Source organism: Ornithorhynchus anatinus, chromosome 3 (genome assembly GCF_004115215.2).
Source record: "Ornithorhynchus anatinus isolate Pmale09 chromosome 3, mOrnAna1.pri.v4, whole genome shotgun sequence".
Classification (NCBI taxonomy): Eukaryota; Metazoa; Chordata; class Mammalia; order Monotremata; family Ornithorhynchidae; genus Ornithorhynchus; species Ornithorhynchus anatinus.
The window spans coordinates 49,258,268-49,282,176 of NC_041730.1; the positions used below are offsets into that span (position 1 = coordinate 49,258,268).

At 43.6% G+C, this 23,909-nt stretch overlaps 1 protein-coding gene and 1 non-coding gene across 2 annotated transcripts in view; one reads left to right on the plus strand and one right to left on the minus strand.

Moving 5' to 3' along the window:
- PLCE1 (phospholipase C epsilon 1) overlaps window positions 1-23,909 on the plus strand; it is a 363,948-nt gene that overhangs the window by 289,889 nt on the left and 50,150 nt on the right. Inside the window, 11 exon segments of the mRNA XM_029060510.2 lie at window positions 4,712-4,829; window positions 5,270-5,426; window positions 7,662-7,766; window positions 7,856-7,992; window positions 9,792-10,030; window positions 10,604-10,665; window positions 10,760-10,925; window positions 12,427-12,534; window positions 13,925-14,041; window positions 14,861-15,019; window positions 17,928-18,051. Of these exon segments, the coding sequence (XP_028916343.1) occupies window positions 4,712-4,829; window positions 5,270-5,426; window positions 7,662-7,766; window positions 7,856-7,992; window positions 9,792-10,030; window positions 10,604-10,665; window positions 10,760-10,925; window positions 12,427-12,534; window positions 13,925-14,041; window positions 14,861-15,019; window positions 17,928-18,051 (1,492 nt within the window).
- LOC114810953 lies at window positions 21,403-21,541 on the minus strand. The gene has a single exon (XR_003758642.1). It is a non-coding gene; the product is annotated as a small nucleolar RNA SNORA7 (small nucleolar RNA).

Sequence of the window (23,909 nt, forward strand, 5' to 3'; positions counted from 1 at the left end):
TGGTAGACAACATCACTGCCTGCTTTCCAGAGAGCCAAGTTTTTTCCCTACCCACTCTGGCTAAGTTTCCCCAGTTTCTGCCCAGATTATCTCCTTTGCCTGAATCACCTCTCTTTTTTGTTGTAAGGACTCTAGGCTCTCCCTTACTAGCCAGCTCATAATAGTACAGAAGTAGTTTGTCCAGTGACCCGAGCTGGGGGCAGCCTAAGTGGTGCTAGAATTCCCCTGTGACAGTGGAAGTTAAAGATCTATGCCAGCAACCTCCTCCTTTTTCCTTTTAATCCCCCAAATGACAGTTATTTTCCATATTGCCCCAGGAATTTAATAGTGTTTACTGAATACTGTTGGCTTCCCAACACCATACTATGTGCAAAGCATATATTGTTAGTCTACTATATGTGAAGCATAGTACTGACAGACAGGAAGAGTAGAATAAAAGTAAAAAACACAACCCATGCCCTCTGTGGGGAGACAGGCAGATTTATGTTATGTATATAACACAGTGGGAGCAGAAGGAAAAACTTGGATCAGAAAAAGTATGGAAAAATGGGTAACTATATCAATAAAGGCAGATGTAGATACCCCAAGTGCTAAGGGTTGTTTTTGGGATTTTATGACCAAGAATGAAGGAAATTAGTTGGGGAATGCCTGCTAGAGAAGGTGAGTTTTAAAGAGTGGGGGGTTGGGGACAGAAATGTCAGAAATTTGCCTCACATAGAATTTTTCACTTATAATGGATTCTGTATTCCCAGAATACCCAGCTCCTTGTTCCACACACCACAAACCCATAATTTCCAAGATCACGAATTCCCAAATACAGTTTACCCACATCCATACCTAAACATATAGAATCACTGCAGTTAATTCTGAGATTAAACTAGTTTCCTGGAATTAGTTTAACTAATGCCCACTCAGAAAAGCATTTCATGCAGCTGCTTATAGCCTAGGCCTTGGTTTAATCCCCACAAAGCCCTGCTCCATCCAGGAAAACTCAGACCCTAAGTCTGGGAAGCAGCATGACCTAGTGGATAGAGCAAAGGCCTGGGAGTCAGAAGGACCTGGGTGTGAATCCTGACTCTGCCACTTGTCTCCTCTGTGACCCTAGACTTCTCCTGTGCCTCAGAGAAGTGTCTGTGCCCATCTACAAAAAGGAGATTAAGACTATGAGCCCCATGTGAGACATGGACTGTGTCCAACCTGATTAGTTTGTACCTACCCTGATGCTTAATACAGTGCCTGGCACATAGCAAGAACTTAACACATACCATAAAAACAAACAAAACAACACCTCTGACTAGCCCGACCTGGGCAAGGTTGGCAGCTTTTTCATTAGACAGCAATAGGTCATGACTGTAAAACAGTAGTGCTCAATTATGTGAGTTGATCAAGTCCAAGACTGATTCAGAGAGCTGGACAATTAAAGATTTATGAGCCTTTTGGATAGATGCTCACCCAGTTGGATTTATTTTCAGAATTTTGATTTTGATTATCTAAACTAGCCTTCATTCAGAAAGCTGCTCACTTTGGCTGTTGACATCCTTATGATCAGCTTTCCAATGCGCACCCGTGCCTTTTTTTTAAGCCACCCCACGTACACTGTATCCGAGCTGCAAGGGTGTCCAGGGATGACCCCCCAGGCAGTTTTAGGAACTTTCTTCTTTGCCTGTTTAGTCCCCAACAGCTACATTTGAGCTACTGGGGTAGAGGAGAATCAACTGTTTGCGACAGCCTGGCTAAGAAAATCCTCTCCCACTCCAATTCCAACCAGATCTCTCCCATTTCCCCTGACTTCCTCCTCTTTTGCTCTTCTCATTCTAAGACCTTCACCCAGTGTGTCCATCCTCTGGATCTTTTTCCCTCTTCTTTGGTGTGTTTTTCTTTTTTTTTTAAATAACATTTGTTAAGTGCTTATTATGTGCCAGGCCCTGTATTAAGCACTGAGGTAGATACAAACGAATCAGATTAGACACAGTCTATGTCCCACAAGGAGCTCCAGTCTTAATCCCCATTTTATAGATGAGGGAACTGAGGCACAGAGAAAGGTAAGTGACTTCCCAAGGTCTCACAGCAGGCAAGTAGCAGAGCTGGGATTAGAACCCAGGTCCTCTGACTCCCAGGCCCAGGTTCTCTCTCCTAGGCCTCACTGTTTCACATGGCTTGTTTAGTGAGGCAGTGTATTCTAATTTGTTTCCTATCATTTTAAAAAATATTCTTCTAATCTAATACTCACTATATTTGGTTGAGCAGCCTCAATCTCCTTTTCTAATCCCTTGAATATTATGTTGAGAGATTCACGTGTCTCCTCTTTCTTATGCCCTAACTGATGCCTTTACTCCTTTTTCATCTTTGCATCATTTTGCATTTATTGATACTGAAAACCATTCTTTTCCTTCCTGCCCTTTAGACTGAAATCTCGTTATGGGCAGGCAATGTGTCTGCTAATTCCGTTGTATTCTGCTCCTCCAACCCCTTTGTACACTACTCTGCACATAGGAATCACTCAATAAATATGATTGTTTGACTCCTGTCTTTTTCTTCCTCTGTCTGGTGTCAGGTCTGGGTAATAATAATACTAATTATGGTATTTGTTAAGCACTTACTATTTGCCAAGCACTGTTATAAATGCTGGGGTAGATGCAAGATAATCAGTTTGTCCCATGTGGGGCTCACAGTCTTAATCCCCATTTTATAGATGAGGTAACTAAGGCAAAGAGACCTGAAGTGACTTGCCCAAGGTCACACAGCTGACAAGTGGTGGAGCTGAGTTTAGAACCCTTGTCCTCTGACTCCCAAACCTGGGCTGTTTCCACCAAGCCACTCTGCTTCTCTGAGGTTCTTGCCCAGGGTGGAGTGAGAGACTTTCTCCTCTTTCCCACTTTGACAGTGTTGACAAATGCTTTCAACAAATAGGAGAGGCCTTAGCTGGGCTCCTTGCTTCTTCTTGAAAGAATTAGTTACCTCTAATGTTAGTCCCTCCATTCCTGCCCCCTTCCCAACACTGGGTGCCTAACATGTACAGAACATTCTGAGAGGAACACTTATACTTGTCCCTGCCCTCAAGGAACTTTCAGTCAAATGGTGTCTACAATCTAATGAGTATAATCTATTTCCTGCAAATTGTCTGAAAAACTTAAAATTGTTTGTAGAATTTTTTCAGTGTGTCTGTTTTCTAGCATCTTTAAAGAATATAGTCAGAGAAAGCAATAGAATATCATTGGTGTGTGTGTGTGTGTGTGTGTCTCTGTGTGTGTATGTGCGCATGTATATGTGTTTTGAGGTGGTTGGGATGAGTGAGTGTTTGTTGGGGGTGATGGGCTGTGTCTGATTCCATCTCTCTAATCCCAGGGGGGAAAATGCAGCATGACCTAGTGGATAGAGCGTGAACCTGGGAGTCAGAAGGACCTAGATTCTAATACTGGCTCCACCACTTGTCTTCTGTGTTACCTTGGGCAAGTCACTTCTCTTCTCTGTGCCTCAGTGACCTTCTGTGTAAAATGGGAATTAAGACTGTGAGCCCCATGTGGGTCATGGACTGTGTCCAATCTGATTAGCTTCTATCGACCCAAATGCTTAGTACAGAGCCTGGCACATAGTAAGCACTAAACAAATACCATTAAAATAATAGTCACTTCTGTTCAATTTAAACTATGAAATCAGAGAGGGGACAAGGTGCACTGGGGTAGCCTCACCTCTGAACCTCTCAGGGAAGAGTAAGAACTGTGCTGAGGGGCAGATGCATGAATCCAGACACCTAATGGCCATGCTGCGGCAATTTAGGGACAATGCAGCCCTACCCATGATACCTGGGTGGTTTACCCTGAAGTCCACGTTTGCATTATTCAGCTGATATAGGAATCTGTTTCCTAAGAACAAGGTGGAAAACTTGTTCTCTGTTCTTATAGAGGTTTTGGCCCTCCACAGAGCTAGCCCTGGGTATCCTTGTGCTTCTGGCAGGATGGTTTCACCCTCAAGCCTTTATCCTAAAGCTATCCTTTACTCTCCTGAGGCACCTAGTCCATGTGCTCACCAACCCATCCACCTGTTACATAGGTTTTCCACAGGAAGTCCCCATGAAGACCCAATAAGGATGTGTTTCCTCACAGGAAGGGGGCGGAAAATGCCATTCAAAGTCTGTGGGAAGGGTTAGGAGAGGGTTCTGCAGGACAGGGGAACCTTGGCCAGACTTTGCCTCTCTCCTTATGTCAATAAGAATGACAAGAGTTATTATTATTATATTTGTCAAGGGCTTATTATGTGCCAAGCACTGTACTCTGGGCTGGGGTAGATAATAGACATTCAGATCAGACACAGTGGATTTTCAATTGAAATCCTGTAGTTGCCCCTCAAAGGGACATCAATTGGAGAGAAATCAAGAGAAAAACAGTAAATCAAGATGGCAGTTTTGGGAGAGAAGCACTATAAGTATTTTTTCACTTCTGTCTGGGTGCTAGTTGATCTTGAGGTGGGCAGCAGGAGAGGGGATAGTGCTATACTGCGCTTAGCCTTGCCCTGGGGACAGGATTTCTGGGGAGAAACACTGGCTAGACTCCTTCTCCTCAGGGAGAACTCCTCCTCCCGCCTAGAGACTGATGTGGAATTGGAATGCCAACCACCATTTCCCTTCATCATCTGGAAGTTCCAATTTATTGGTATTCAGAGAAAGGACAGAGGTGTATTTAATAGGATGCTTTTCATACTCTTTGGGTTCCAGGGTGAAAGTGGGGAAGCTACTGATGATGAGATGGCACCTCGTAAGGCCAAAAGTTGTAAAGAGTGTCGCAGCCGCAGTGGTTCTGATCCCCAAGACCTTGATGAGCAAGAAGAATCAGGTAGAAGAATATTTTTAGATATGGTTTCATATTTTGGGGTTATTCATATGTTAAGTTATTGAAATGAGAAGAGTTTGCCCATACCTTTCTTAACTTTGAAGTTTTAGACTTGACAATGGTTAAAAAGTTTCAGGAATGTATTTTTCAAACCCTAAAATTTTTAATAGATTTATTCAGTGATTTGCATTCTTACCCTCCTCAGAATTCCCACTGTAACATTTCAGATTTATACTCAAATGTTGGTATGGTGAATGCCCAACATGTCAGATTACCGCAGGAAGTTTTCATGAGGCATGCATGTAAAAAGAAGTATTTCAAATGTTAAAGAAAGTGGGATAGAAAAAGCATGTACCCATTTATGGCCTTGGAAAATTAAATTTTAAAAAAGTGTGACTTTTTTATGAAAAAGTATGATGTGTGCCCTTTTTGTGTTTTCACAGAGCAAAGTGTGATTACCGTCCCATCCCAGGCACTGCCCTCCCGAAGAGCCCGTTCTCTGACTGCTTCTGGGCCACCAAACATAACTCCTGGGGCCCCTTCCCCCATCAAACCAGTGTCCTCTCCTGTATTATCATCTTCAAGCAAGAATCAATCCAGGTAGGAACAAATTAGGACTGAATCTAGAAAAATAGTATGAGCAACATGACTTCAAGCTGTTGTGGTTTATTCTTAGATTATGACCCCCATGGGGGACAGGGACTCCGGTCAGATTATTTTGCTGTTTTCTGTACACAGTGAGAGCTCCATAAATACCACTGATTCAGTGATTCGTTGGGGTAGCCCAGCACTCTTTGTACAGTGCTCAGCAAATAGTCATCTTCTTCAAATGTGGAGTCATTTCTGACCCATAGCGACTCCTTGGACACACCCTCTTCAGAACGTCCCATCTTCTTTCATAAAGTTCTAGTATGTGTATCCATAGAGTTTTCTTGGTATAGATTCAGAAGTGGTTTACCATTAACTTCTTCCACACAGTAAAAACTTGAGTCTCTGCTGTTTTTCTTCCTTGATTCCCCACTGCTTCCGCTCCCTGCAGGGATAGAGGATTCCATACTGTCCCTGTAGATGTTCATTCATTCATTCATTCATTCATTCATTCATTAGTATTTATTGAGCTCTTACTATGTGCAGAACACTGTACTAAGCGCTTGGAATGGACAATTCGGCAACAGATAGAGACAGTCCCTGCCCAGTGATGGGCTCACAGTCTAAACAGGGGAGACAGACAGCAAAGCAAAAAAGAACAAAACAAAAACAACATTATCAAGATAAATAGAATCAAGGAGATATACACCTCATTAGCAAAATAAATAGATGTGTCAGGGAGGAGTGAACCAAGGAAGGAAATGGAGGGGAAGAAGGTTTCATAGGACACCAAGATAATATAGGAAATTCTCACATGTATATGATAATGAAGGAACACAGAAAAAAATGATATAAAAGTGACTTAAATGCAAATGCCCATTAACAAATCGTAAGTACTGTCACACTTAACAATGTAAAACTTGTACAAATTGTAAAATCCTTTTGAGTACCTTTTCCCAGAGTCATTGAATTCTTATGAAACATTGTATTTTAGAGGGAAAAAACAAGTGCCTATTCTACTACTACTACTAATAAAAAATGAATCTGGTACCCAGAGTAGGAAATGTATTTAATTAAATTATTCCTTAAAAGCTATATTTTTTATTGTTTCTTCATGTTTTAGTGTCTGTAATGACCATGTAAAATGGCAGTAAATCCTACTCTCACCTACTTAATGTGATCACCATGTTGGACAGGGACTTTATTCAACCGGATTAACTTGAATCAGCATGGTATAGCACGGGCCTCAGAGTCAGAAGGTCAGGGGTTCTAATCCTGGCTCTGCCACTTGTCCATTCTGTGTCCTTCGGCAAGTCCCCTCACTTTTCTGTGCCTCAGTTACCTCACCTGTAAAATGGGGATTGAAACTGTGAGTCCCATTTAGGGTAAGGACTATGTCCAACCTGATTTGCTTGTATCCACCCCTGGGTCCAGTACAGTGCCTAGCACACAGTAAGCACTTAACAAATACCACAGTTATTATTATTGAATCTATGCCAGTGCTTAGAACAATACTTAACACAAAGTAAGCGCTTAACCAAAATAATAATAAGTGTGAATTCTTCGTACTCCCCCCCCTAAAACCCAAGCTTTTGGAAACTCTGTTCTTTTTATAGATCAGTACACTGTTCCCAGCTATACAGATATAAGAAATAAAATTAAAGTTAGCAAACTCATGAGACAGTTGCTAGGGGATTACTTCCGTTTAATTGAATCAGATTCATCAGTCAATCAATCAATGGTATTTATTGTGAGCTTTCTGTATGTAGAGCACTGTACTAAGCACTTGGAAAAGTACAATATAACAGATAATATTTCTGTGTACAAGGATGCCCTCAAGCTCTCTCACTGATCATTTTTGGAGTATTTTGAAAGTACATTTCATTTCATGGTAAAATGCAAAGAGGGCAAAACTTACTGTGTTTTTTGCTTGGCTGGCAAAAGTAATGTTGAGAGTTCTCTGGTAGATGGAAGACTAGGAATGACTGATTTGTCTCTGTTGGCTGTACACACTGACAAAGAGTGATTTTCAACCTAACTGACTCCTTTATGCTCTGGTACAATTTATAATGGTCTTGAGAGAAATGGAAAGAATATAATGCATACAGTCACCATTATAAATTTACAATACATTCCCATCCAGCCCTGTTTGCTTAGCGACAGAAATAAAGAAATCCAGGAGGACCTGTGCTAGGACTGGAAGGAGGCGCACCATTTCCCCAAAACAGAACCCTCTCTTTGTTTTAGCTCCTGGAGTGGCCGAGTTCAAGGCCTGAAAGGGTTTCAGAGCTTCATGGTTTCGGACAGTAACATGAGTTTTGTTGAATTTGTGGAGCTGTTCAAGTCGTTCAGGTATGACAGATTTTACATTTGTCAGTTTCCACCCCAAACTGATTTAAAATACTGAGAATCTCCAGTGCACTCATTTTCCTTTTATCTAGCGTGCGTAGTCGCAAGGACCTAAAGGATCTATTTGATGTCTATGCTGTACCATGCAGCCGATCGGGAACTGATTCCACCCCACTTTACACCCACCTGACAGTGGATGAAAACAGCAATGGAGTCCAGCCTGATTTAGGTTTGTTTTGTTATGTGAATTTTTGTAACTCTTCTCCTGGCAGTAAAAGTTTCTAAACATGTTCATTTCATGACCTCCAGAGGATTTCTGGGAATATTGTCCCTAAGTCCTCTGTAGGCATTCTATCACAGGGCTGAGTTCTCTCTCCTTTTTTGGTTCAGAAAGAGTTGGAGAAAGTAGATGGAAGAATAGTGAGAGTGATGGTCATGGAAGCCCTCAGTAGTTAGTCCCAGTTGACAGCTAAAGAGAGCAGAAGCCCTGCCTCCCTCCATTTATGACCCACAATTGTTCTGTCACTAGTCTAACTCAATGATTTCGGGTCTGTAAAATGCTCCTAGAAAGGCCTCCAAAAGCTCATCTGACCTATTCTCTTCCATCCAGATAGGTCTGCACTCAAAAAAAAAAGATTGCTGACAGAGAGGTTTCCAACTTGATCATCCTCCTTACCCTTAGGAAGTGTTTCCCAGTATCTCATCTTTTTTGTTGCAGTCTTAGTATGCAGTATCCTTTAAACACGATCATTTCTCAGCCTTTTCTTCTCTAGTCTGGGAGGGGTCAGGCACTCCCAGATGCACCCACAACTAACTTTTATTTTCCCCACCTTTAGCCACCAGCGCTGCTCTCCCTTGGACCTTCCCTAAGTTCTCCCTATCCCTCATAGAATCCAAAATGGGGTTCCAAAATTGGCAGAGTAGTATGCTAATTTCAGTCTGAGAACCTTCACAAATTCCAGGTGGAATATCTTTCTGCTCTTCCCTTCTGGCTTTTCCTGGCCATCTGGCCCCCAATTCTGCCCCAGATCTCTGAGTCCCTCTTAGTCCTGGGGTGAGCCAGAGACACAGCACTTTGAGCAGGGAGAGGGTTAATAATGTTGGTATTTGTTAAGCGCTTACTATGTGCAGAGCACTGTTCTAAGCGCTGGGGTAAACACAGGGGAATCAGGTTGTCCCACGTGGGGCTCACAGTCTTAATCCCCATTTTACAGATGAGGGAACTGAGGCACAGAGAAGTTAAGTGACTCGCCCACAGTCACACAGCTGACAAGTGGCAGAGCTGGGATTCGAACTCATGAGCCCTGACTCCAAAGCCCGTGCTCTTTCCACTGCGCCACGCTGCTTCTCACAGCTTCTTCTCTTGGTTCACAGCAGGACCACCAAACTTCTCCCCTCCCCTGCCCCAACCAGCCATAGAAGGATCTGGCTGGTGCTCTTCATTCACTTTAGAAGGATTTGTGCCAGCCCCTTTCCCTTCTCCCAATGTTACTCCTAAAAAGGAGTCAGAAAAGGGCCTCAGTATTCCCAAGGGGGAATGTCTCTCAAACCATTCAGGAAGGCTGCAAAGCTGGAACCCTGATCTCCACTGTGAAATTGGTGGGTTTTGTTCCGGTCCAAAGGGAAGCTTATAAATGATGATTTGATGTGGCCACACTTTAGGTAAGTAAACCCCATTTTCTCTTTGTTTGAAAATAGAGGAACTCATTCATTTCCAAATGGATTGCCCTGATCTCTTTGGGATTCCAGGAGGAAGCTCTCACCAAAGCAGCCCCCCAGCTCCAGACCAGACTTCAAATCCATCTGTTCCCTCAACCAATCTTATAGACTAGCGATGTTCTTTTTTTCCTGTGTTTTTATTCCACTGGGTCCCAAAGCCAAACATCTTGCCAAACATTTGGCATTTGACAATCACTGGCCAAAAGTATCAGGACTTTAGAGGTCTTGAGTCAGGGGGTCTAAAAGAAACCTGTCCAGTCCTTCTATTCTTGTTTTGTGAGCATATGTTGGTCTGTTTGTTTATTTTAGATTTGTTGACCAGGAACGTGTGTGATTTGGGTTTGTTCATTAAGAGTAGACAGCAGCTCTCAGACCAGCAGAGGCAGATATCAGATGCAATTGCTGCTGCAAGCATTGTGACCAATGGGGCTGGAGTCGAGAGCATGTCCTTGGGCCTGTTTGCAGTTGGCATCCAACAGCTCAATGATTTCCTAGTGAATTGCCAAGGAGAGCACTACACATACGATGAAATCCTCAGTATCATTCAGGTCTGTACAACAGTTTTTAATCCCGTTACTTTAATGAAGCCTTCAGGATTCCTTCAATGAGTTGTGCCGTTTTGGGTGGAGGACTTGATAAATTCTTCCAGGAGAAATCCCAAGGGGGCAGGAAGGGACTTCTGGAGGTTGGAGGGGAAGTGCAGCCTAGCTTCCTTGCCCTCTTGTCTTCCTCTCCCTCACCAACTCTTTGGAGTCCTTTTGCAAATGAACCTGCACTATCTTCTCCCAAATCTTTTCCAAATCAATTTTTTTTTATATAAATGCTTTCAGCCACAGCTACCATCACAGTATTCCTATGCCAAGGGCAGCTGTCTACTAATCTATCTAAATACCTGTCTTTTTGTTGGTGTGATGATGCACTATTCTATTAAGTATTTATTGCCCTGTTAATGGAGAACTGTAATTTGCTGTGCAGATGGAATTCATTTCTGAAAACCAGAAAAAAAAATCAAAACAAATATCTGACCGTGAAAATAGTGTAACTGAAAACCTCTTTGGGGATTTTTTGGGGGCTCTTCTTTCCCTTAATCAAAATACCAACATTATCTCTGTGCCTGACAGAAGTTCGAACCAAGTGCCAGTATGTGCCAGCAAGGTCTAATGTCGTTTGAAGGATTTGCCAGGTACATGATTATTTTTATTTCTCTCCTTACCTTCCTTATATGCTTGGGTTTTGCTGAACATTCATCGCAAAATGTTCATTTGTTTTGGAGGTAGGTTTCTCATGGATAAGGACAATTTTGCCTCGAAGAATGATGAGTCCCAGGAAAATGTGGAAGATTTCCAGCTACCCCTCTCCTATTACTACATTGAATCATCACATAATACCTACCTCACAGGTCATCAGCTGAAAGGAGAGTCCTCAGTAGAGTTGTATAGCCAGGTATCAAAATAGATTCATTTGGGATCTCTATGCATTCAATTCATTCATTCAGTCATATTTATTGAGCACTTACTGTGTACAAAATGCTGTACTAAGTGATTGAAACAGCATAATATAACAAGTAGAGAGTTATTCTTTGACCAAAAAGTTGCACAACCCTGACCTTCCTTGTAGTGAAAGCCTAAAGTTGGCTACATTATTTTTGTAAAGTATACAAAATATGCTCTGGGGAAAAAAATCCCTGGGTGCACAAATGTACTCATTTTTTTTCTCCAAGTACACATTTTAACCCTTGTTCCAAGGCAAAAAGTGTTTTTTTGTTGTTTGTTTAATTCATAGCTTTTAGATACCAGCTAGTATGAGAGACTCTTAACAGTTTACTTCCCCACAGGAAGAATTTATCTAATCTGCTAGTTCATTCAGTTATTTTGAACAGGATCATCTAGCGTAGGTTGCAGTGTTGCTGTGAAGTAACTGATATTACTTCTAGGAATGGTCTACAGTTCATTAGAATTTCCCTCCTTGAGAAAACAAAAGATACAGTGATCTTCTTTAGGGAATTCTGTTCCATGCTTGGTTGTTCTTTCAAAACTTGCCCATACGTAGAAGCAACAGAAACTCAAATGATCACCACTGCCATGTTGGGTTAGGTCAGTGGTCTGTCCAGCCGCGAATTCTACCTCCTACAGGAGTTCTAGGACTCTTGGAGGATCGGGTGGTGCTTGACCTCCTAGACAACTATCCTCATGGTTAGGAATGAACCACTTAATTTTCCTTCAAATAACTTTTCATCTCTGATTGATCCAAACTTCATTTGATATTTTTTGATTGTCCCTTTTCCTGTGGTAGCATGCTTTATCTCATTACTACCTCCTGATGGAAAATTTTTTCCTTTGGTTTGCCCTGAAGCTTCAATGCCTGCCACCTCACCTTGGGGGTGAGGGATTGGGAAATAATAGTTTTGTGTTTGCCTTGCCCACACACTGGAGTGGTCTGACTAGAGTTGTGGAGAGGAGCTTGTGAGTCTGTGGGGGTATGACAACAACTGTTTGTGTCATTTCAACCCCACTGTCAAGGAGAAGGGTGTCCTCAGTCAATACCAGCCAGGAACTCGCAGACTCTTTAATAAGGGAACATTTCTTAATCAATCATTCAATTTTTTGTATTTTACAGAGCCATATTATATGTTTGGTAGATTATAGCAGATAAAGGAGACAACCTTTTCTGCTCATGATGAGGTGGCACTCCATAATTCATTCATTCATTTACTCAAGAGTGTTTATTGAGCTCTTATTATGTGCAGAGCTCTGTACTAAGCACTTGCAAAGTACAATACAGCAATAAAGAGGGACAATCCCCGACCACAACAGACTTACAGTCTAGAGGGTGTCTATCTAGTGTCACTGATGTTGAACTTCATATCTGTTATTCTGATTATGAACTGGATGTAGTTTTTCTTTTCTCACTTTTCCTGAGGTGCATTCATTCTTTGTTGTTACAGATCCTTCTGCAAGGCTGTAGGAGTGTAGAATTGGACTGTTGGGATGGTGATGATGGGATGCCTATAATTTATCATGGACACACACTTACTACCAAGATCCCATTTAAGGTCAGCATTTCAGGATTCGACATATGGACTACCCATTATAGTATTCGTTACCTCACAGCAGCAGAAAATATACTTAAAACTTTTACATTCATGACAGGTTGGATTGTTCTTTACAGTACAAATCAGACACTTGTATTTATTGTAGTTAGAGAGGAAGCAGATGTAGTCTTGTTTTTGATCTTTATAAACTCCTTGTGAAGTTTTAATACAACATATGATATTGGTTCTAAGTTGTTTTCAGAAGGAAGCAATTTGAGATTTACAGAGGCAGCAAGGTAGTCCAAGCATCACCTCCTAGACATTCATCCCCACACTCCACAACCTCTGCCCTCAACTTTATTTAACTTACCAGCTGCTGACCCTTACATTGACCTAGGGACAGAGTTGTTTTTACCCTGCCTTCAATGTAGGCAAAGCTTAGCCTCCTACACTTGACTGAACTTATTCCAAATTCCTGATCATCTGAGGCTTTACAACAGAAAGCCAAGAGACAGTGTCATAGAACATGCATGTCAAACTCATTTATGTGGGTGCTCATGCTATTAGGTATGGGCCATGTTTTGAAAGTTTAAAATTTTTATTAAGTTGTTTGAAAAATTGTTAAAAATAAATTACATTGTTATCAAATAGAACAAAGGGAAGTTAAATCATTGACTAGATCTTTATTAATGCCTTACAGATTTTGTGTTAGTAAGCAGGGCTTCCACTGGGCCAGGGATAGTGGTTCAAGCCTGAGGAAGAAAAAAACAGGACAGGGAGAAAGAGAGAAAGAGAGATGGCACTAATACCATAGATACTCATACATTCTCTGTGATGTTCTCCTTAGTCAGTAGCAGTAGCAAGAAGGATGCTCTTCCCCCTATGTACTGACAGGCTGTGCCTAGCTCCAAAATGGAGGTACCGTAATTGTTTTTACTATTTGTTGGGGCTGTTCTGTGGGGTTTCCGTGCTGGAAACTGCATGAATGCCCTACCCCAGAATGCCTAAGGAACAGCTTCCGGTAAAAGAAGCAGCAGCAGTCGCAACTCTAGCCTGGAACTGAGTTGCTGACACATCCAGGACAGCGTCAACTTCAGTTGCATTACTCTCTCTGATCCTTCTTCCTTGGTACCCACTGGTGGCCCTCTATGGGATACTCAGGATCCAGCAGTGGGCTGCACACAGCCTAGAAGCTCTGTATTGGATGGACCTGATTTAGAAGAAGTTTCTTTAGTGTAACCCAGGTCCTAACTAAGAAGTCTCAGTTGGACCAGTGTCTCGGGTTGAGCAGACAACACTTGCAGAGCTTCTTATTGCTAAGGTCTTGGCCCCATGCATCTGGTCTCTTTCTGGTCATTCACTCAATATTTGTGTTCTTTTCTGATTCTTTCCTGTCCCCGGGTCCTTTCAGGAAGTAGTGGAAGCCATTGATCGCAGCGCCTTCATCACGTCCGACATGCCAATCATCATATCCATTGAGAACCACTGCTCTTTGCCTCAGCAGCGGAAGATGGCAGAAATATTCAAGGTGAATCCTGTGAATAGCCTGACTGGCTAGGGTCCCTGAGGGATACTCCAAACAGGGCACACTTTAGCATTGTAGAGATGCCACTGGTCGGAGAATTTGTTGGGGTTCTGGAGTAATCTAGACTGGAGCAGCCCCAATGTCTGGTTCCATCCTGATGATCCTCAGTCAGTTGAGGTGGCTCAGGTCTTAGCCTTGAGCCTGTGCAGAACTCCTAGACCAGTCTTCCTAGTAGCCAGCCCACTGCCCCAGCTCAGCCAGCCATAGCTGGTTTCAGATGGGAAGAAAATATTCAACCTTCTTAAGGTGCTACGTGGTGGGGGCCGCAGCAGGATCTCTCAAAAAGTTGTCGGCTATTAGGTCCCTCAGAAAGTTTACAGATGCCCCACCCTTATTAAACATGGCAGCAGGGTGGAAGTGATCTGAAAATGGAATGTGATCTGGAGGCTAAGAACCAAGATGCCTGGGAAAGCCAATCACCAGGTGGCCACAGGGGCCAGAAGTGAGAAGAGCAGGAGCATGCCCTGTTGGTAGTGGAACAAAGCTCTTCCATAAAATGTTGCAGCTGTCATTCTAATATTCTGTCATATAGCCTCATTTAATGGTGTCAGGTGTAATGAATGGGGCAGTTGATGTTTTCTTGGTTCAGGACAGCAGAACATCTGACACCACCAGCCCTGCTGTCAGCTCTGGGTTATTGTTAAGCTGATGTAGATACAGCGTTGGACATGTGCGAGCCCTTCTCGGTTTCGTATTCACTCTGTGCTTCCCCTGTCCAAATGTTGGTCTGTGGTTTGTTATGTCCTGTTCTCAACATTTCAGAATGTCTTTGGAGACAAGCTGGTATCTAAGTTTTTATTTGAGAGTGATTTCTCTGATGATCCAATGCTGCCTTCTCCCGAACGGCTCAGGAAGAAAGTACTTCTTAAAAACAAAAAGCTGAAAGCCCATCAGACTCCTGTGGATATATTAAAGCAAAAAGTAAGTTTTCTTAGCAAAAACCTTTTTTTAAAAATGGCATGTTTATTTGTGTTTTGGTGCTCTATTGGGAATTTTTATGTTTCTCTCTACCTTCTCCTCCAGTGCCCACAATGTAAAAGCCTATCTTTTATGGTTCCAAAATTTCTTCTAATCTCCTCAAGGGCATGGACTGCCTCACTTTTATTGCACTTTTCCAACCATCCAATACAGCATTCTACACACACTAAGTACCTAGTATAACATTTTGCATATAAAGGTACCCAGTACAGCACTCTTGATTCAATAAGCACTCAATAAATATGAATGAATTAATTAATTAATAATGTTTGCTTTGTAGTCATCTCTGCCTATTTGCTTTTAGGATATTTCAGATGAGCCACTGATCACTAAATGACAAATACATCCTAAACAATCAACCAACCATATTTATTGAGCTCTTACTGTGTGCAGAGCACTGTACTAAGAGTTTGGGAGATTACAGAATAACAGAATTGGCAGGCACGATCCCTACCCATAACAAGGTTACAGTCCAAAGGGGGAGAGAGACATTAATATACCAAGTGGGATACCTCCCAGGCCTGACTTGGCCCTAGCATGTACATAGGCTGCCCATTTGACCCCAGTGGACTGCTGGGGTGTTGCCCTGTCAGTAATATCCCTAACTCCGGCCGCCCCTTTCTTACTTGGATCGGCTCACTCCTTGTTAATATTTTGGTGTTATCCAATTCCTCATAAACAACCAGGGCCTATTATTCCAGGGGAGAATAATTTGCTTCTGCCTCCTTATAGGAGCGACTCCAAAACCCTAGAAGTTGCCAGCAGACAGAATCCATAGCTTTTGCCACAGACTTCAAGTAATGCTAGTGGGGGCAGCTTTCGCAAATAATACCTTTTCCACTTTGGGGTCCCATGATCCAAGGCCTATAGAAAGCAAAAGTTGCTGTTTTAAGCCCTGAAATGCTTTCTCTTGTGTGGAGCCTCATTCAAATTCATTTTGCTTCCTACCCATGTCATACAATGGTTTGGCGATTTGGGCCCTCCAAAACTCCACCGCCCCGAGAAATACCTGGGTTTCTGTTTTGTTGGTGGGGGCATCAAATGCCAATACCTTCTGTACCAACTAGAGTCAGGCAGGTTGAATTTATGATTCACCTTTAAGTTCCTCTCTAAACTGTAAGATCCCTGAGGGAAGGGACTATGTCTATCAACTCTATTGTACTGTCCTCTACCAAGTGCCTAGTACACTGAACAGGACACTGAGGTCATGGGTTTTAATCCTGGCTCTGCCATTTGTCAGCTGTGTGACTTTGGGCAAGTCACTTAACTTCTCTGGGCCTCAGTTACCTCATCTGTAAAATGGGGATTAAGATTGTGAGCCCCATGTGGGACAACCTGATTACCTTTATCTACCCCAGCGCTTAGAACAGTGCTTGGCATATAGTAAGCACTTAACAAATACCAACATTATCATTATTATTATTATTATTATTATTAACACAGTAAGCACTCAGTAGGTATCACTGATTGATTATTTGGACAGACTCTCCCCTTACAAACTCTTTCCACAAAACCCCTCCCACACAGACAGATTTAAATTTCAGTGATCTATTTTTTGGCAGTTTGATTTTTTCTAATACTCTTTTTTTCTAATACTCCATTTTTGATCATTCTTCTATCTGAGCAAAATATATCAATGTCCCATTACTCAGCCTACATTTTTTAAACTGGGTTATTGCCCAGATAAGAGCAAAAGCTCATTTCATTTTAGTTAAGATGAATTTATTTCTTTTTTCTTGATCTTGGTCTATGAGGATTACCAGACCTCCTCTCCCCCCACCACCCCAATTTAGTCCTGGAGGAAATATTCCTTTAAGGAAAAAAATGAGTGCCCTAGCCATGAGTGGGATGGTTCACATTTTTTTTTTTTTTTTTTGGTATTTATTAAGAATGTACTATATGCCAGGCAGTGTACTAAAAGCTGGGGTAGATTCAAGCTAATTAGATTGGAAACAGTCCATTCCCACATGGGGCTCACGGTCTTAATTCCCATTTTACAGATGAGGCCACTGAGGCACAGAGAGGTTAGTGACTCTGCTGAAGTCACACAGGCAAGTGAAGGAACCAGGAGTTCACAATCAAAAGTATCATTCACCTTCTCAGGAAAGTGGCAAACATAGGTTTCTATAACCAGCCAGAAGATGAAAATTGGAGATGGACAACAGACCACACTGACAGAGGGGAATGGGTGATCCCAGGCCTTGTCCTCTAGCCAAGAGGCCATGCCTATCTATATGAGGGTCTAGAGGGAATCACAGCCACCACTTCTAGAGAAGAGTCGCTGTTCCTATGTCCTCTCCATTTCCTCATGGCTCCTGCTGAACACCTGGTGCCTAAGTGGAGTGAATGGCAGTCCTGGATGCTTACATGAAATTCTGAGGGGACTGCTCTGACTCCAGAGTTACAGAGTCAGATTAGACGAAACAGCAACTGTCATGGGAGCCAGCCGGCTTCTCCCCAGTCTTGGTTCTACTTCTCTGGAGGTACAGTAACATATTGATCGTTCCTCATCTCACGCCACTGTTAGAGGTGCAGAGAACCTTCTAGGCTTCCACTCTTATTAGAGGGTAAGGCACGGAGAGTCTCCCTGTAAGAGTCCAAGCTCCTTATCGGCAGGGAACGTATCCTGGGCTCTGTTGAGCTTTCCCTAGTGTTTAGTTCAATGCACTGCACTCAGGCGGTGCCCAATAAATACCAGTACTTCTGCTGCTATTACTATTACTACAGCCACTGCTCTCAAATTCCAGCATCCCCTCCTGATTGAGGTGAAGCAGATACAGCTCCACCACAGATCCCAAACTGCAGACAGTCCAGATTAGCTGCTTGAAGGTTGATGCTTTTAATCTTGCAGGCTCATCAGCTGGCCTCCCTGCAGGCCCAGACTGGGAGCACCAGCAGTAACAGTCCTGCTACCCCCGAGGAAGAGGAGGAGGATGAGGATGAATATGATTATGACTACGAATCTCTCTCTGATGGTAAGGGAAAAGCCTCATCTTTGTGGGTGGGGATCCCGTGTTAACCAATGCTATTGATTTGTACTTTCCCAACTGTCCAGAATAGTGCTCTGAACACAGTAAGCGCTCAATAAATGCCATTGATTGATTGACTGTGATGGACTGTTACCTTAAAGGGGTATTCTGAAAGTTAGGCATAAATAGCTGATGTCGCTATTCCCAGATCCCCTTCCTCCCTTCTCCCACTTCCATTGCACCTACAGGGCACCTGACAGCCTCTGCTGGGGCAGAGTAGAGAGAATGGAGAGTCCTATGACTCCACTCCACTGCTTCCCTATCCCCGCTGCAGCAATGAAAAGAGGACATCACCTGCTGCCCACCTTGGGCCTCACAGCTCCTCTTTCTCCTCTGCTCCCTGCAGTGAGAGAGAGAGAGAGGGAGAGAATGATGGAAGGAGAGAGAGGAAGAGACTCCAGTGGTCCTTGACCCCTAGCCTCCAACCAATTACCCACTTCCTCTTCAAGTCCAGCCCCTTAGGGTGAGAGGAGCTAGGCACCCTTACTATGGTTTGTTACGGTGGTCATCAGAAAATCAAAAAAAAATCATGTGCCTATTGATTGATGTATCCATGGTGCTTATTTGTGGCTATAGTCCAACTTTTAACTCTCTTACATTCATCAATTTGTCAGCTTGTTTTCACAATTAAAATGTGAGTTCTTTGTGTAGCTTCGCAGTCAGAGGTGGATTAATAGAAAGCACATACCACATGTAATAGAGGCCCCCCGGTCGGTAGCACCAATCTCAGTGGAAGAGGTAGGATTCCCTTTCAGCATATTAGATGGCCTACAGATGGCCCCTGCCTACCCTAACCAAAAAGGGCTGAGGGTCTTCTCTCCCCTCTATAAGACAGACCTACCCTTTGAAGCCAAAAGGAGGTTGGAAGTGGACTCCCCTGTAGCTTGCTAATTCCATCAGGATTTTTCCCCTCCCTGAGTTGCTATGATTCGGAAACGATTCAACAGCAAACTGACCAACCGAGTGAACTTCTGAGCTATAGGTTTGGGCAGGATGCTTCTCTCCACCTCAGCTGGCCTGAGGCAAGGGTCACAGGGGTCTAGTGCTGCTGCAGAGCTGGTCTGCCAGCCAGCATGATGAGGCCAAAGTCATCATCCTCTTCAGCTGCCACCCTAATGAAAGTCACTTCAGCTCGCTGGCATGCCTGGCACTTTAGCTGCTGGCAATGGCAATAATGTGTCAGCAGAGGATGAGTGCTCTTTCCCTTCCCTCTCCTTTTTCCACTCTTTTCCTTCCCCTTCTCTCCCATTCCCTTTTCCCTGATTCCTCTCTCCTCCATTTTCCCTCTTTCAACCTTTCCTTTCCCTTTCCTCAGAGAAGGCTCTGAGCTCATAATTGTTAACTTTGGCCTCTTGCTCCAGTCCTGTGTGGCACCTGACTGCCCCCTGGGCCCTGAGAGGTTGGACACCTACCCAACACCACCCAACTTCCTGGCTCACCCTTCTCTGTGCCTTGGGGTAACTGAGTTGAAAACTTGGGGGAGGAGGATACCAACCCAACCCACTCCCAGAATACCAGAGAAGCAGCATGGCATAGGGAAGCAGCTTGGTGTACTGGATAGAGCATGGACCTGGGAGTCAGAAGGCCATGAATTCTAATCCTGTCTCTGCCAGTTGTCTGCTGTGTGACCTGAGAAGCACATGGGAAGCAGCATGGCTCAGTGGAAAAGAGCCTGGGCTTCAGAGTCAGAGGTCATGAGTTCGACTCCCAGCTCTGCCACTTGTCAACTGTGTGACTGTGGGCGAGTCACTTCACTTCTCTGTGCCTCAGTTACCTCATCTGTAAAATGGGGATTAACTGTGAGCCCCACGTGGGACAACCTGATTCCCCTATGTCTATCCCAGCGCTTAGAACAGTGCTCTGCACATAGTAAGCACTTAACAAATACCAACATTATTATTATTATTACCTTGGGCAAGTCACTTAACTTATCTGGGCCTCATTTGTAAAATGGGAATGGAGACTGTGAGCTCCTCATGATCCAGGGATTGTGTCCAACCCCATTTGTTTGTATCTACTCCAATGCTTAGTACAGTGCCTGCCACAAAGTAAGTGCTTAACAAATACAATTATTATTATTAGTAGTAGTATTGGTATTATTTTTAATACCTTCATGGGCAGCAGGTGATTCCTCTCGGTCACAAGGAGGAGCAGGGCCCAATCCCCATTTTGCATCCTCAATGCAGCTGAGTAGCCCCACACTCCAAGGCTGTGAATCCGGTGGTCTTCTCCAAAGCTCCTGCCCTATTACCTCAGCTCTGGGGCCCATATTTAGAGATATAGTCAATATCATGCTGTCCTCCTCTCCTCCCCTCCGGCCTTAGTCCCAGACTCCCCTCTGGGAGATGGGCCACTCCTAATTCACAGTCACAGCCCCTCCCTGGAGCACCTCCAGCACACAAAGAAGGAGCAGGGAAGGCAATGGGGTGAGCTTCTGCAGATTCCAGTGCCTAAAAATCTCGGGGGCTCAGGATAATTGTATTTATTGAATGCTTATTGTGTGCAGTTCACTGTACTGAGTGCTTGGGAGAGTACAGTATAGCAATAAGCAGACACATTCCCTGCCCACAACGAAGTTACAGTCTAGAGAGGGAGAACAGCCAAATGGATAGGGATGGGACCCCACTGGGCTCCAGATCCCCACATTCCCACTCTGCTAGCTGCTTCCTGCCCTTCTCGCCCATCCACCAGGACGCCAGCTCCCTTTCCTGCTGATCACCCATCTGCTCCCAACTCCCCTTCCCATTGCTGTCTGCCCTGCATCACTTAACTCATCTCCATACTCCGTAGCCCCTGGAAGGCTGGCTAAATTTAAAAAAATGTAAAATAAGCCTTTTGGCAGAGACATTTTTATTTCAGGAGGCCACATAGGCTGGAAGGAAGGATTACAAAACAATGTGGCCACTGACTGTGCTCACCATTAGAGAGGGAGCAGTGGAATTCTGCATATTCAACATAGTTATTGTGAGTGGATTGGTGAAGCAATTACCTTGCTACGGTCTCAAATCAAACCTGTACACAACTGAAAGAACATATTGGCCACCAAACTAAGTGGTATCAGAGGCAGCACTTATCTTTTGCTGTCAAGTCGTCTCTGACCTAAAGTGACACCATGGACACATCTCTCCCAGAACACCCCACCTCCATCTGCAGTTGTTCTGGTAGTGTATCCATAGAGTTTTCTTGGTAAAATTGTGCAAGTGGTTTATCATTGCCTCCTTCCGCACAGTAAAATTGAGTCTCCACCCTTGAGTCTCACCCATACTGCTGCTGCCGCCCAGCACAGGTTTAGTTTTGACTTGTAGCAGATTGCTTTCCACTCACTAGCCACTGCCCAAGCTAAGAATGGAATGAACAGGTCTCTGCTTGACTTCTCCCTCCCATAGTCGAGATTGGTAGAGTACTGGAAACTCTCCAGGTGCAACCCTGAGAGGGGCTAGGCAGCACACTGACCAAAAATGCAACAATAAGTAAAGAAGTAAAAAATTGAATCAAGAAGGCCAGTGCAGCCATTGAGATACTGTACTAAGTACTGGTACTAAGCTCCAGACCAAGCTAAAAGTCTATAGAAATAAAATGTTGTCCAACTTTCTCTTCAGCTATGCAGCCTAGACCCCTCCCACACAGGCATCTCATCCGGTCACATCTGGCCACTTGAGAAGCTCCATCAGCAGCACTTATGGTTTATTCAAAACATCAAATATCTAGACAGGATCATAAACAATAATGCCTTTTGAACATCAGTCTTTAGAGCTATCCTTATCGCAACACAATTGGGTAGCCTCACCATTCCTCTCTAAACTCCTTGAGTGAGTTGTGTCCCCTCTAGACCATAAGCCCAATTTGGCAGGGAACATGTCTGTTAATTCTATTGTATTGTACTCTCCCTAATGCTCAGTACAGTGCTCTGCACATAGTAAGTAAGGTAGTCTCGTCTATCTCTCCGCCAACCTTTCACCCATGATCTAAATATGATTGATTACACCTGCTATATCCACTTCATCTCCTGCAATTTTCCTTGACTCCCTGCATTCTGGCTTCCACCCCCTTCATTCCACAGAAACACACCTCTCAAAAGTCACCAATGATCTCCTTCTTGCCAAATCTAACAATTTATACTCAAGCCTAATCCTCCTTAACCTCTCAGGTGCCTCTCAGGTACCTCTCAAGTGCCCACTCCCTTCTTCTGGAACTGCTATCCGTCCTTGGCTTCACTTATGCTGTCCTCTCCTAGTTCTCCTCCTATCTCTCTGGCTGCTCATTCTCAGTCTTTTTCATGGGCTCCTCCTCTTCCTTCCACCCCTAACTTGGGGAGCCCCTCAAGTCTCAGTTCTCAGTCCCCTTCTATTTAAATCCACTCCCTTGGAGAACTCATTCGCTCTCATGGCTTCATCTCTATGTGGAAGATTCCCAGATCTACATTTCCATGTCTGATTTTTCTCCTCTGCAGTCTCCCAATTTCCCCTGACTTCAGGACATCTCTTCTTAGATATCCCGCCAACACCTCAATTTAACATGTTCAAAGCAGAACTCCTTATTGTTCCACCAAAACCCTGACCTCCCCCTGACTCCATCACCATAGAAAGCACCAACATCCTACCTCTCTCAGAAGCCCATGATCTTTGGCATTATCCTTGAGTCATCTCTCTCATTCAACCCAAATATTTTATCTGTCACCAAATCTTGTCAGTTCAACCTTTACAGCATCACTAAAATCCTCACTTTCCTCTCTATCCAAACTGCTACCATGTTAATCCAATTACTCATCCTATCCCACCAGCATTAGCATCAGCCTTCTCACTGATCTCCCTGCCTTCTGTCTCTCCCCACTCCAGTCTATACTTCACCCTGCTGCCTGGATTATTTTGCTACAAACCATTCAATTCATATTTCCCTAGTGCTGAAGAAGCTCCAGTCATTGCCCATTCACATCTGCATCAAACAGAAACTCCTTACCATCTACTTTAAAGCACTCAATCACCTTGCCCCTTCCTACATTGCCTTGGTACTCTCCTAGTACAGTCCAACCCTCATACTTTTTTTCTCTAGTGCCAATCTATTCACTGTATCTCAGTCTCATCTATCTCGCTGCTGACTGCTTGCCCGTGTCCTACCTCTTCCTATCCAACAGGCAATTACTCTCCTTACTTTCAAAAGCCTTATTGAAGGCACATCCTCTCCAAGAGACCTTTCCTGACTGAGTACTCATTTCCTCTTTTCCCACTCCCTTGTGCATCTCCTTAATTCACACCTTTCATTCACCCCCCCTCAGCTCCAAAGCACTTATGCACATATCCATAATTTATTTATATATAATAATGATAATGGTATTTGTTAAGCACTTACTATCTGTCAAACACTGTTCTAAGCGCTAGGGGAGATACAAGGTAATCAGGTTGTCCTACATTGGGCTCCGTCTTAATCCTCATTTTACAGATGAGGTAACAGAGGCACAGAGAAGTTAAGTGACTTGCCCAAGGTCACACAGCTGACAAGTGGCAGAGCAAGGATTCGAACCTGTGACCTCTGACTCCCAAGCCTTGTCTGCCTCCCCAACTAGATTGTACAATCCTTGTACACGGGAAACATGTCTACCAACTCTGTTATATTGTACTCTCCCAAATGCTTAGTACAGTGCTCTGCACACAGTAAATTCTCAATAAATACAATTGATTGATTGATTGATTGATTGGTGGCAGCAGGATGCCTAAGCAGTTGCTGGATTTTGGACTGAAATTGGGGAATCAAAAGCAACAGGGAGAGAGAGTGCATTTTAAGAATACAGTAAAATAAAGCCTCAGACA